This window comes from Larimichthys crocea, chromosome XV, assembly GCF_000972845.2.
Source record: "Larimichthys crocea isolate SSNF chromosome XV, L_crocea_2.0, whole genome shotgun sequence".
Classification (NCBI taxonomy): Eukaryota; Metazoa; Chordata; class Actinopteri; family Sciaenidae; genus Larimichthys; species Larimichthys crocea.
In genome coordinates this window covers 21,832,710-21,847,055 of record NC_040025.1, presented here as the reverse complement: position 1 = coordinate 21,847,055, position 14,346 = coordinate 21,832,710, and the positions used below count along the sequence as shown (strand labels likewise).

Here is a 14,346-nt window from a genome sequence, read left to right as displayed (position 1 = left end):
AATGGCACTCAGCATGGAGCCTTAAGGAGTGTAAGTGCCTACAAACTACTCCCCACACACAGCTTACCCTGCTGGAGAAAATGGATTTAACTGATTTCTACTGCAGTGCCCTTTGCGCCTTCTGGCATAGTCAAAAACAACATTTTATTAAGTATTTAAAAGCTTGTTTTAATACACCAATTGAGGACCGACACACTTTCTCATAGAAACTTGACCTGTTGACTCGTATAGTCAAAAATATTTTAATTTCACAATTTTCTGCTTTCTATTTTACTACTACTGCAGTGTGAGGTTCATTATACTTTCTCTAACGGCACATAGAAATTGTACCTGAATAAAACAGCTGTGGTGAAAGAACAGTAAAACAGTTAAATGATTTATATTTTTAATAGTTTGTTTGACACTGTCATCAAACTGGTCACACAAACAAAGATTTGAAATGTTTTATTTTAATAGAATTTAGGACAACCAAATATGTAAAATAAAAAATAAAATAAAAAGAAAACCAACAGCAAAAGTGAAATTCGATTCACTAGTTTTTTTTTTCCTTAAAAAAATATCAGCCTTTCCCCTTGTTCACAAACTGTTTCAAAACCGGACAAACAGAAATAACATGACAAATTTCCGAGAAGCTGGAAGGCCATTGACATTTCTTGGCAAATATAAATATAGTGGTTTGAACAGGGTCTCAAACAGCTCACATGGAAAGAGTGTACATACAGTTTACACGACAGTAGGACACTCGGCACTGCCTGTATCAATTTTTATTAATGTAGAAAACCAGGATCCTTATTTATGATTTCAATCAAGGTGTTTTGACAAGGAAATATATACATTCAGCCAGCTCTAATAGTCTCTGGAGTATGGCGTTTGTGTTGCCCCTTGGTTTATGTTGATTGTCTATTCAGGGGCATAATTGTGAGAGTATGTGTAGTCCGAGTAGTAATCCTGTGGCCCACCCCTGCCTGCTGGGTAACCCCAAGAGCAAGGTCCACCTCCAGTCCCACCGCCCCGATCATGTCCTCGTCCTGGCCGAGGCCAAAGTCCTATTGGGGGGACTCCTCTCCCTCGATAGCTCCCTAAAGAACCAGGACCCATACCACCCCGCATTGGCCCATGATCCATCTGTCCAGGGATGCCACCATAGCCCATACCACACATTGGATGAGGAGGCAGCTTAGGTCTGACAACTGAGCCCCCCCTGGTGGCTACTGCAGGAATGCCCACAGTATCACCAAGCTTGTCAGTGCAATTCACCTGAGTCCTGCCCCCCTGACTACCAGGGGTGCAACCTCCGAGGGGCTCCCCAGTCTTAGGAAGCCCACTTGGGTCCACTGGGCCAGACATGACGACACCCTTGTTGTTAGCAGTCTCACAAGTAGTGGCCCCTGCTGTCCCCCATATACTGTCCCCAGGTCCACTTAGTGTCCTGTCGTGTTGCATGGGGGTCCCACTAGCATTTTTAGGAATGCCAGCCATGTAACCAGGCTGGGCTGAGTCAGTGTGGTCTGTGTAGGGGAGGGAAGTGGTGAGCGGGGAGTTCCCAGCAGCCCCAGCTCCTCCAGTGTCCGAGCCATATGTGTGACCCAGCATCATGAGGTGAGGTGGAGGGGGAGGTTTAACCTCTAAAGGGAGGGAAGCCAAATTGGCTAGAGGTCCTGGTGTGGCCATGACAGGTGGGGTTGGGACTGTGGCAGACGCTGTGGCTGGAGGGCGGTATTCCTGTTCGTGGGTGCTGCTGCAGGGCGAGGCAGGATAGGCCGGGGAGGCTGCATAACTAGAGGAGCCAGTGTAGGATGACCATGAGGCTGAGGGACACAGGAAGCTTTGATGTGGATTCACTGGAAAACCTCCCGGCGACAAACTGCCAATGTCTGAAGTGCCTAAACCCATCTGGTTGGTGGCTTTGAACTGAGAGATGGCGGTTTTGAGAGCGCTGTAGTCAGACAGCGTTGGAGTTCTTTCAGGGGTTGCCTGCTGCTCTGGGAGTGGAGGACGAAACTCGTCCATGTCTGGTGGAGGCGGTTGTGGAGGATTCCTCTTATCAATTTCCCGGTTCTGCTCTGAGGGATCCGATATGGTGGCTGGCTCACCATCATCAGAGTCTAATGACATGTCCTCCTCTTCCACACACTCATCATTCACTACTGGGAAGAGCAGGAGAGGGCAGAGAGAGCGAAATGGAGAAGTGGAGAGGAAGATATTATCAAATAAATGCGTTACAGATACATTAACAGCTTTAAACTCTTAACTGTTGAGATAACTGTACACAACAAAAGACAACTCAACAAAGCAAATGCACGAAATCTTAAGTATCTTGGTGTTTCGTCCTTCTGTTGACGCTACCCACCAGTAGAGGGCGGTGTTGGAAGCTCGTTTTGATTGATGGAGCCAATCAGACTGTGGAAACCGCTCATAACATCGTCAATGCTCCCGATTACTATTCCATTTCTGGAGTACTGCAGGAACATCTCGAATGGCCTCTCTGTAAAAATCACGACATGCAAAATTCAGTGAGCACTTTAAAAGGACAACACTATCATAAATACTTTTGTATTATTCTAACAATGTATTTAATTTATTCAGCTAGGAGGCATCCGACAGCAACGCCTCAACAATGAAGACAAGATGTAAAGATGGATGACGATACCTGTGAGGAAGATAAGGTGCCGCTGTTGCGTGTGCTGAGCTTGGAGCTTGATCAGGCATTCCAGATCTGGCGCCTGACGTGACTGGGTGTCACACTCGTGATACGGGAGAAACTCGACTAGGTGCTTCTTCTGATAGGCTGTAAGGAGGTTCAGCAGCCCCATAGCGTTGGTGTTTAACCTTCAACAGAACGGCAAAAGTAAATATATTTATTTAGTGACAGCTCGAGTCAAGATGCTTAAAACACTTGACTTCTAATTTGGGTGAACTCCAACTGACCTCCCCAGTTCTTTAAGCTTCTTCTGGGACTTGCAGTGTACCTTCCACTGCCAGGGGTGTTCAGGGGTGCTCTGCTCCTCCAAGAACTTCAGCAGTCCTTGTAACCGATCTGGACAAAAGAAGCAACACAAGCTCTGTATCAAATATCGACCGTCTGATATTTCTGTGAAGTCACGCGGCTCCCACAAAGAAAAGTAAAACTTACCTTGTGTGATGAGGTCAGGGTTGAGGACAAATTCATCAGACACCATGAAGCCTCCAGACACAAACAGCTCATTATAAGTGTGGTTCTTGACGTCGTCCAGAGTGTCCACTCCAGCAAAGCTCACTGAAGGCAACTTCTTCAAAGACACCAGAGCCGGGATCTGCAGAATGATTTTTTTTTTTTTACACATTGAGTTTTTTTTCCTCATTAAAACTTTGTCATTAAACCTCAAAATCCTTCAAATAAACTGTATTTTAATGAACCCAAATGCATTGAGGACACTGCACATTCTATTTCAAAGCAAGAAAATTGGAAAAAGTAATTTGAAAATATTTTACAGAAAGTCAAGAAATATGTAAAAAAAAAAAAGCAGTGTTGACATCTTTCTTTACAAACTCAAAAATGCTTGAAGATTCAACTTTCCTGAGAATCATAAACTAATATTTAGTTGCATAACCACGGTTTCTGATAACTGCTTCACATGTGTGGTACATGGAGTCGACCAATTTCTGGCACCGGTTAACAGGTATTGCAGCCCAGGACAATTGTACTACGTTCCACAATTCCTCTGCATTTCTTGGTTTTGCCTCATGAACAGCATTTTTTTATGTCAGCCCACAAGTTTTCTATGGGATTAAGGTCCTGGGATTGTGCTGGCCACTACATTACTTGAATTCTGTTTGTCTGGAACCATGAGTTTGCTCGCTTGCTGGTGTGTTTGGGGTCATTGTCTTGTTGAAACCCATTTCAAGGGCATTTCCTCTTTAGCATACGGCAACATGACTTCTTCCAGTATTCTGTTGAACTCAAACTGATCCATGATGCCTGGTATGCGATAAATAGGACCAACACCATAGTACGAGAAACATCCCTATATCATGATGCTTGCACCACCATGCTTTACCGTCTTCACTGTGTACTGTGGCTTGAATTCAGTGTTTGCAGGACGTCTGACAAACTGTCTGTGACCCTTGGACCCAGAAAGAACAATCATACTCTCATCAGTCCACAAAATATTATGCCATTTCTTTTCAGGCCAGTCAATGTGTTTCTTTGGCAAATTGTAACGTAGTTTTTTTAACATTGGGACTTTGCAGGGGCTTCTTGGGGTAGCTTGACTTCACATAGACGTTGTCTGATTGTTACAGTACTCAGGCAATCTTAGATCTTCTTTGATACTCCTGGAGCTGATCATTGGTTGAGCCTTTGCCATTTTGGTTATTCTCCGATCCATTCGAATAGTTGTGTTTTTTTCTTTTCCCTTTCTCGCCTTTCTGGTTGTGACATTTGATATCATTTAGCTGAACAGCCTATCATTTTCTGCACTTCTTTATAGGTTTTCCCGTCTTTTATTAATTTCTTAATCAAAGAACGCTCTTCTTCTGAACAGTGTCTTAAATGACCCATTTTACTCTTTTTTAAGGACAAATGCACAGCCAGCATATTCAGCGTCAGTTGCCTTGATCCTTAGGACCACCTGTTTAACACCTATTTTTTTCACATAATCAATGACCTCACTAATTGAACTCCGCACTGCTATTTTTCCTAACACGCCCCTTTCAGTAAATGGATCAGTTTCACAGAATCAGCAGCATGCACGTCATGCCTGTTGGGTCTGTTGGTTTTCTATACCTTTACTAAACCTTCTAGAAACTTACCTGCAATATAGAAGTTGAAATTCTGACAAAAACAGTGATTTATCTCGCTAGTGATGTGGGACTGCTACTATTTTGAACACAACCGTATATGCACAGCAATCAGATTGCAGCAGATGCATTCTGTATTTTGTTTGTTTGATCAGCGCAGAGTCATCTGAACTACAAATCAGTGACTGAGATGGAGAGGGTGATGGAAGGTGATCATACCTTGTGCACGTGTGCGGCGATGTCCTCGTTCTGAATGATGATGAGGAGCTTATCTAAACTGCTGCTGTTTTCTAGGAACGTCTGCGGGCTGCACTCGCTGTTGCCAAGACTTTTCAAGTATCCCTTTTGTGACAGACAGGAAAGGCGTAATTGTCAGAGACAGACAGATGAATGCATCCTGTCTCACATGTACAAGTGCTGACTAACAGACAGATACAGAAAGAGCTGAGTACTAAGACGTGGAACATGGTAACAAAGAGGAAGCTACAGTTGCCTTTCACATTCCCACAGTAGATGTGTCTTTCCACTTGTGTATGCTGGCACATTGTACTACTTCAGACAGCTGTGGAGGCTCTTTGGTTGCAATTTAAAAAAGGGTGATTTAAATTAAGTCTACAGAGGAAGAATGTGAAAGAAAATGGATGTGCAACTTTGCAAAATCTAAAGTAATAACAATTTGAAGTAGAGCTGTTAAATGAGTCACAGAATATTTACAGTGACTTTAATAATCCATTTAAAGTTTAGGTAGTTTATTCAAATAAAATCGGCAGTTCCAGCTTCTCAAATATGAGGATTTTGTACTTAAATGTACACTGAATAATTTGGTGTTTTGGGGCTTTTGAATAGATAAAACAAGCAAGTTGAAGACATCACCTCAAGCTCTGGAAACTTTAAAAACGTAAACTTTGTGTTGTACCTTAATCTCCTTGCAGACAGTGCTCTCCTCCCCCTCTTCCCCGGAGTAGATGTAGAATTTGACGGTGTTCTTCGTGACGTCCTTAAAAATCTCCACCAGGCTGCTGAAAACCTCAGGCTTCAGTTGACCAATTAGGCTGCCAGCGAGCAGGCCAGACCCGCTCCCAGAAGCACGGCCTGGGTTTTGGAAGTTGCCCTCTGGAGAGCTTGGTGTGACTTGAGAGGGAGAATAGATCTCTCCGCCCAACTCTGTTGACTGGCCTTCCGTTTTAGCCTTAGTGGATGCCGTGTCCTTGACAGAGACCATTTTACTACTCTGAGAGGAGGTGGTGCTCTTTGACAGAGAGGGCTCTGCTTTAGTTTTAGAAGTCTGGATGGGGGTGGGGGGTGGTGTTGTAAGATTAGATGTTGTCACTGAGGGAGGTGGTGAAGTGACCTTGGAGGGAGCAGGTGGGGATGGGATCAACTTGTCCATCTTCTCACACAGTGCTTTGACATGTCCCTGAATGGGGACAGGGGTGACGTAGGGTACAACAAAGTCTGAGAAGCAGCTGTTGGGCAGCCAGCAGTGGCGTGGAGGCAACCGCGGGGGTAGCTGCGATGTATAGCACATGTGGTGAGTCTGCATGATGTTTTTAATGTCAGAGGTAAGACTGTGAATTTCCTGGTTGAGTATGGTGTCCAGGCTGATTGAGGGCCTGAAGGGAACTTCCTCTACGACCGGTAACGTGGGTGTTGCAGCCACCTTTTTTACTTCCAGGGCTGTGGGCGTCTTCGCCTCTGGGTGGCTGTCTGTCACTGTCACGGCCTCCGGCACTGGCACCGTCTCAGACTCCGGCTCGGGCTTTGGCTCAGGAAAGGGCTGTGCTTTATCTGGGGAAAAACAGGCAAGACTTGTCACGGTGGTGCCCACATCTAAATATGCCTACAAGGGATAGGTCTGTGTGTGCGCTGACTGCTTTTGACATACCTTCATTGATGGGGTTAACCCAGGTCGGGTCGTCTGAGGTGTGAGCTTCCTCTGGTGGGGAGCCTGCGCTGAGTGGACTGCCAGGGCTGCAGTCCATGTCCTCCTAAAAAGAGAAAACAACAGTTATTTCAAGGTCTACGAATAAATTTCCTGCTTGGTAAAATATTCCAAAACCGCACTCACCTCTGTGTAGTTTGTTTGTGATGCTGGCTCATTTTCTTTTCGGAGATCTGGATCATGGAAGACAGGCTCCACCGCTCCTGACCCCGACGACGGTTCGCCATGATTCGACTGCACAGACATTGAACCCTGAGCGACGGCCTTGTTGAGAGTAGCCAGGAGGATTTTGAGAAGACGTTGGGTCTCGTTGACTGCGGAGGCGTTGGTGTTGCCACGAGCCCTCAGGTCAGTGTCGTAGATGCCCATGCTTTCCATCACTGCTGCCAGATTGTCACTCTGTCCACCCTCATCTCCCATCTCATCTGCTTGGGTTCCTAGCAGTGTACACACAATTAGTTACAGGCATTTGCTAAACCTGCTATATTAGCATACTACAATACCCTCAGCTCTTTTATAACTAAAGACGTCATGTTACGTATACAGGGAATGTGAAGAACATGCACTATTGCAAATATGTAAACTTTTACAAGTTGCAGAAATAGGTGCTAAAGAAAACATCCTCAAATGTAAACAATCATAAGTAATTTCATTTTGATGTGAGCCAATACACTTGCTGCTTATAATTATTGCGCCAATGGGAAGCAGAAATGTTCTTTTTAATTTGCAGTGCAATTACAGAGAACTGATCAGACTGCGAAACTAATATAATATTCATTCTTTCAGAGGAATTGACTTTAGAGGCAGCAGGTGGAAATTATCAAAACAAAAATAAATTACATCATTTAAAAATCAAGCTACACAGGCAGCTGCAGCCCTCCTCACCTCTACTGGGTTCCCCGTTGCTGAGCGGATCTGTGCGTTGGTGTTTGTTCATGCCCGTCCTCTCGTCTCCCTCAAACTTTCTTTTTAGACTGTTGGCGTCCCAAGCGCCATCTTCTCCCCTTTCCTTCCCAGGATCCTTCACTAGTGCCTTTTTATGGAGCTGGATCAGCTTTAGTAACTGTTTCATCTTGTCTTTATCATACTCGTTCTGGGACAGCCGCAACCTCTGAGGGGGCTGAGGCTGTGACTCAGTCTGAGACTTGTGCTGCGACTGGGCCCCGTTAGAGTGAGTCAACCCAGGCCTCCGTCTGCTGCTGTCTGGAGGTGGCTTCTCCTGTGCTGGCCTCTCTGGAGCTGGCCTCTCTGGAGCTGGCCTCTCTGGAGCTGGCCTCTCTGGAGGTGGCCTCTCTGGAGGTGGCCTCTCTGAAGCTGGCCTCTCTGAAGCTGGCCTCTCTGAAGCTGGCCTCTCTTGGGGCAGCCTTTCTGCAGGTCTCTCTGCCCTGTCTGAACCCCTGTCCGAGCCGCCCCAGTCAGAAACGGGGCTGTATTCCACTGGGGCCGGTGCAGGTGTGGTGACGGGTACGGGGTTCCGTATTCTTTCAATGACGTCCTTCGCCTTGTTCAGAGGTAAAATATAGTTGACAGGGTTGTGGACGTAAGACCGCAGTACAGAATCCATGTTAAATTTCGGTCTGGGCACTGGGAGCGGGTTGGTCCTTTCGTCCACATTATATTTGTAGTCGGGCAGAATGAATGGCCGTACCGTGCCCGAATCCATTCGAGTTAGGTAATCTGTGGCCTGACGCTCCACCCCAGAGCTCAAGTCCTTGCCTGGGTTTGGGCGCAGCTTAAACAAGGCGTAGTGCAGAGCAGGGATGAAGGGCTCCATGCAGGACTGGATAGCAGGCTGAGGCTCCACCGTCAGCGGCTCTGGCTCGAACAGTCTTGATGCTATGATGGAGAACACGTATGTCAGCCAAAAGACGTTTGGATTAAAAGACGTTAAACTGAACAATTAGTGTCTTAAATTATTCTGAACGTGGATGTGAGAAAGATCTTTGTCATATAATAAAATATTCTAGTTGGGGGCTTCATGCGGATGCTGGCTCTGGGAACCAATAAGACAAAGAGATGGAGAGATGGTGAATAATACTTACAATACTTAACAACCATCCTTGACTCCTGAAAGATGAATAATGCTTGCAGGTTCTTCTCCACCCGCCCCCGCCGCTCTAGAAAACAAACAGTATTTTTTTTCTAAAAAAGCTGAACCTTTCACACAAGGAAACAAGTAGGTGTTCAACTGACAACAGAGAATCACGAGAGGAGAGTAAAAAGCTTTTTGGCACCTTTGGACTCAATCATCTGAGCTGAGGACAGCAGGAAAAGAAAGCCTCTGTCAAACAAGGACTTCACCAGCACCTGAATGAGAAGAGTAGATATCACAGTCAGAAGTATTGTATCAGATAACGTGAGCAATAATACTACCACTAAAAAAATAAATAAAACAAGAATGACATTTTCCCTCCACAAAAGGGACTGTTAATCTACCCTAATTACATGAAATTAGGATAAATGCAACATCATGTGACAATCTTTATTTTCATTCTTGTCTTTTCCCAGATTTTGGATTTTTGTACAGACTGGGCATTTAAATTTAATTCAGCACAGTTCTTTTCTCCTTGGCAAACTGTGATTCAGTGAACTGATTTTGTACCTCTCGCAGATTTTCAAGCATGAAAACGTGGTAGGTAGCAGCTAGAGGGTGACTCACCATCCTGTCCCTCTCCAGTTTGTGGATCAGTGCTGCTAAGGTGCCGCTGGTTGGTTTGCCTTTTCCATCCACCACCTCAAACAGGCTGCAGGACATCCCACACTTCATCACTGCGGACAAAGGGAACCAAGTTGGAATACAAATCAGACCCATAACTCATCTATGAAGTTTCTGCATGCTCAGTTTTATCTGAAATAAATGCAAACACACTGTTTATAACTTCAATGGATTTAGTAAGATAACGCTGGAACACACAGCGCAGCATAAGCATTCAGAATAACTTTAGAAATTGGATAATATAATTGGATCAAATAATGCATTACCGCCTACACCCTCAGGGCATTTTTTTTATCATTTAATTATAAAGATAAACACTTGCATGTTCAGACTGACCTTCCCGTGACGCACTGTACGTGTCCCAAGAAAAGAGCACAGAGGGAATCTTTCGCTTCACCTGCTCCAACTGCATGCCCCGGTTAACCTCCAACTTCTCAGGCCTACATGGCAGCACACAGAGATATATATCGAAACAGATTCCAGAGGTAAAAATACTGGCTGCATGTTGCACAATTTCATTTGAAGCTCATCTGCTCATCTAAAAGATATGTGTGTCGTAAAGTTCAGCACATAAAAATCTTTTGTGGCAAAAAAAATGTCTAATGATTAACAGAGGAAACTCTAGTAGCAGATGTTTTGTGTGCAATACACAGACTCATACGAGTGACTGAAGGTTTACTCACAGTTTGAAAGGAAGGTAAGGGCGTGAGGAGGATCGTAAACAGACTGGGAATAACTCTTGACCCTTGTTCACTAGTGGACCACTCCACACAGTGTAGCAGCTTTTCCCTGCATCAGCATAGGTCAAAGGTCAGATATGATACAGATGAGAAAGAGAACATTTTTTGACACACACTCTTTTGACACAGCCCTTAAAAAGCAGTCTTTTGTATCTGACTTGAAGTGAGCATGTCAATCAAAGTGCTGAAATTAGATCTGAGGTAATTAGTTAAAGTAGTTTTCCACTCATGGTGTGAAATGGGCTTTATACACAGACATGGCACCGATTCAAGACCACGCATAGTGACTTGGTTGTTTCATTACATATTTATCAAATATACAAGATTTAAAAAAAAATGTTTTACCTTTGCTTCCTTCAGGGGAAATAGTGTTAAACCTGTTGAGGAGAGAAACAGAAATCTTGTTTACAAACACAAAACACTGTAGAGATGCTACACGTCTTGAAAAAAAACTTGCTTTCTTTTCACCATTTCCTGCAGGAATACTTACCTGTGTGCAGTCATAGGAGTTGCTGCAGCTTCCTTGCCTTTGTACTGAAAGGAAACCACAGCGTAGGGGCAGACGTGCCTGGGTCGTGCCTTGATCTCATCAAAAGCAAACTCGAAGAAATATTGCTAGAAGACAACAAGAAAGACACATTACAGCTGACAACTTCTGTCCAGGAAATAAAAGAACATGAAACATCGCTTTGATAAAACAATATATGAATGAAAAACAACCAATGTTTACCTGCGTGAGCTCAAAAGCCCTGTAAGACAGCAAAGACGTAACCCTATTGGCACTTTTGGACAAGTGACAATCGAACTTGGGTGTAGGCTCTATAGTATTCTTAGGCATGTTCTCATGGATGTGCTTTATTCGGCCCTGGCAAAAAGAAGAAGAAAAATCTCAGTGGTGAGCTTGAAGTCCCACAAGAATCTGAAATCTATCAGCATCACAAAATGAAAACAGAATGGTAGCCATACCCGCATAACTTTAAAAATGATCATGTCTCCAGACGAGCCCACTTCAAAGGGATTGATTTGTAACAAATCAGAATATTTGGAGAGATAAACACCTACAATAACAAGAGAACTGAATTAGAGGAAAAGTATCATAATCATTCTCATGGCTCAAGTTTATCCAGGCAAAACTTTCATTCCTTGACTTGGTAGTGAGTCATGAGTCAACATTTAAGTGATATCAGAGCCAGCTGTAGCTGAAGTGAGTATAACCTTAAATTGTAACCATTAGGTCAAAATATTAAATCAAACATCTTCTGACGGTAAACAATAACAAAGTGAAATACGCCACAATTGTATGTTTCAAAAAAGGAAACTAATTAGGGTGTCTGGTGATTATCATAATTATGATTATCTAGAGAGCAGCATTCCTTCTGCAACGACCCGGTCTCATTTTAAGTAACCAGCCACATGCAAGAATCCAACTTACCCACTGATGGATTTCCTAGTGTCGTAATCCTGGAGTGTCCGACCGACAGACCCTTCTCACAGATCCACTGGAGCTAGACATACAACAGAACAGAATTACGTCAAAACAAAGGAGAAAAGAACACCACCATGCTTTATAACTTGTCCAACATCAATACCTTGGATTTGTCTGGATAAAGAAAACAGTACATCTCATTTAGTTCTTGTTCGGTTCGCCCGTCCTGCTTCATCTCTCGCCGCTTCTCGATGAACTGGCACACAAAGAGAACAGACAAATGAGACAAAACAAACTCTACACAGCTTTCCGTTCGAATGTGCAACTTGAAAGATCACATGCAGACAACATTTTATTACAGCCTGCTCTCAGCATGTGCTCTTCTCCGTCGCGTGAGCTATAAAAATCATGTGTACTGTGATCGCTGCCATTTGCTATATTTTGTTTCAACCCACATTAAGCTTCCTTCAACAAAAAGTCAACGACCAACCTCCTTCTCCAGCAGCTCATTGTGTATGAGCCTGGCTTTGCAGTAGGAGAAGGTTCCTCGCGATGATGCGTCCAAGTAAAACGACGACACAATCTTCACAAGGTCCTTAAACTCCCGGCTGTCAGGGGGAAGAAACTGGTACAAGCCTGCGCACACAGAAATGAATGAGTGGATTAAGCATATGGCATCTGCAAGCAGAGTCCTGCGCGTATGTGCAGAGGAGTACAAAAAGTAGCACATCACAACAAAACTTTGAATCAAACTGCAGCTTAGAGCAACATCATGTAACCAACTGACTCTTCTCTCCTTTATATAGATATCAATCTAAAATATACATTTCTTTCTTCTATGAGAAGAGGATGCACGTGCCCTGTGTTTAGCTCAATATTTAAGTCACATGTTCTCGTATGAAAGACATCAGGTGCAGGATGAAGTGACAGAAACTGGGTGCTTGCACGCAACGATTCTTTGTGCATGTTTAGTCCAGCTCATCGGTGTGTTTGCAATGAACCAGCGCTGCTCTATGCCAAACTTATGCCTTGCGTGCTAAAACCAGCTCATCCCAACATGATACGAAAAGTTATTAGGATCGATAAAACCCTGAACAACAACAGTAACCCTCACATCAACAAACCACTGTACGGGCCAACCTAGTCTGTCAGTATTTACATAAGGTCGAATAAGTCAATGCAAACATGCGCAAAGAAAACAAACCGCTGCTCGATTCCTACGTGCAGCATCTTCAGCCTCAAGCCCTGGGGTGTCAAATAGTAAATATCCGTCATGTGAGAAAAAAGAACGAGGGCTGGAGACGTGGCAGAGGAGCGCGCACACAGTTTCCAACTTATATATAACGTACACAACCAGCTGAGGGAGCGAAAGTTATACTGCTTGTGAGAGACTCTAAATATTCAATCCAAGGGCACCAGCTCAACTTTGCATATACAAATAACTGGTGTGTATGGTGCAAAGGTTTTCTAACACTATCCATCTGTCACCTTGCTGAGGACACTACCGCCTTGTTGATATGTGATGGGGAGTATGGTGGTGGAGGTGGTGGGGAGGGGTGGGGACTGTATGCTGAAGGTGTAGATGGGATGCTCTGAAACACAAGTGAAGCAGGGACAGGGGGTAGGATTTCACCGTAAGTGTCATGGTACTGTGAAAACACTTTAAATAAAGGGGGGGTGGGGGTGGATAAATCCATGCCCTTCACTGAGGTCAATGAGACACCCACATGTTGTCAGGTGATGGCTGCAACACACCTCATGACACCTGCAGCATTATTCAATCACACTACGGGTCAGGGGAAACAGGTGAAACAAGAAGAAAAGAAAAAAGGGGGGGCAGTCCTTTCAGGGAGCCTGCATCTCTCTGGATAACTTGAGGAGGGGGGAGATACCTGAGCCGGACTAGCCAAAGCTATATGTGTGTGTGTGTGTGTGTGTGTGTCTAAAACAACTCACGCTGCATCAACCAAGCCGTGTGCTGAAACGGTATGCAGCCGACACAATCCAAACCCAAAACTGTTGGTGAATATATATTTTGTTTTGTTTGTTTCTCCTAAAACTCTTTTTTTTTAAAAACAGCGAGAACAGCTAACACAGCTAACGTTAGCAGGCTAGCAACATGCAGCAGCAGAAATATGAAAGACAGGACAGCCTCTGTTCAAAAAATGTGCAGCGATATGGATGGCACCACCTTTCCGTTCTCTTATCTTCCTCGGGATTTGGAAATTTCTCCGTGGCAGCTCTTCGCTCGGTCTCTGGCCCGGCAAAGGAGAGCTGCTAAAGCTCCGGGCGTCCGCCTGCACGCTCCTCCGCCGCTCAGGGGCTTCTTGTTCGGGCATTACACCGTCTCCACATCCAGGCTGATCGCCATTTTGGTTGGCTGTGGCCGAGGTGGCGGCTGATTTCTTCGGGGGCTCGCCACCCTCCGGCTGGATATCATCCGTCTCGGCACAATCTGGGTCCCTTTTCCCCACCGCGTTGGGGTTCAGGGCCATTTTCGGGCACCGTGCACGTAATACGGGCAATGTAGCTCTAACGATTACGGCGCCGCTTCACTCACACACACACTCTTCCTCACCCAGCCTCCGCCATTGTGAAAATGACGTACACGTTCTTCTCCACCACTGCAAAACGCTGCCGTCACTATGTTTACATACGAGGCAATCCGCGCCACCCAGCGGCGGCCAGAGGCGCTGCAACAATCCATGCAGTAGTGATGGAGATAAAAGAAGTACTGTATATA

General features: G+C 44.8%; 1 protein-coding gene across 2 annotated transcripts; it reads right to left on the bottom strand.

Moving 5' to 3' along the window:
* Window positions 1-368: 368 nt before the first annotated feature.
* Window positions 369-14,240, bottom strand: tasorb (transcription activation suppressor b). 2 transcript variants are annotated; one of them, XM_010751451.3, is made up of 23 exons: window positions 13,795-14,240; window positions 12,094-12,239; window positions 11,767-11,859; window positions 11,610-11,682; window positions 11,144-11,235; window positions 10,908-11,042; window positions 10,668-10,792; window positions 10,523-10,554; window positions 10,121-10,226; window positions 9,774-9,877; window positions 9,381-9,490; window positions 8,956-9,028; window positions 8,764-8,838; window positions 7,607-8,557; window positions 6,848-7,158; window positions 6,665-6,767; window positions 5,696-6,567; window positions 4,999-5,121; window positions 3,134-3,293; window positions 2,929-3,037; window positions 2,651-2,829; window positions 2,351-2,485; window positions 369-2,147 (listed from the first exon to the last, which is right to left on the bottom strand). In XM_010751451.3, exons 1-23 carry the CDS (start codon window positions 14,096-14,098, stop codon window positions 901-903), a joined length of 5,658 nt encoding a protein of 1,885 aa, XP_010749753.3. In that variant the 5' UTR covers window positions 14,099-14,240; the 3' UTR covers window positions 369-900. The 2 variants fall into 2 exon arrangements, with proteins under 2 accessions (XP_010749753.3, XP_019114114.2); XM_019258569.2 differs by having other exon boundaries at window positions 369-2,144.
* Between the last annotated feature and the right edge of the window lie 106 nt (window positions 14,241-14,346).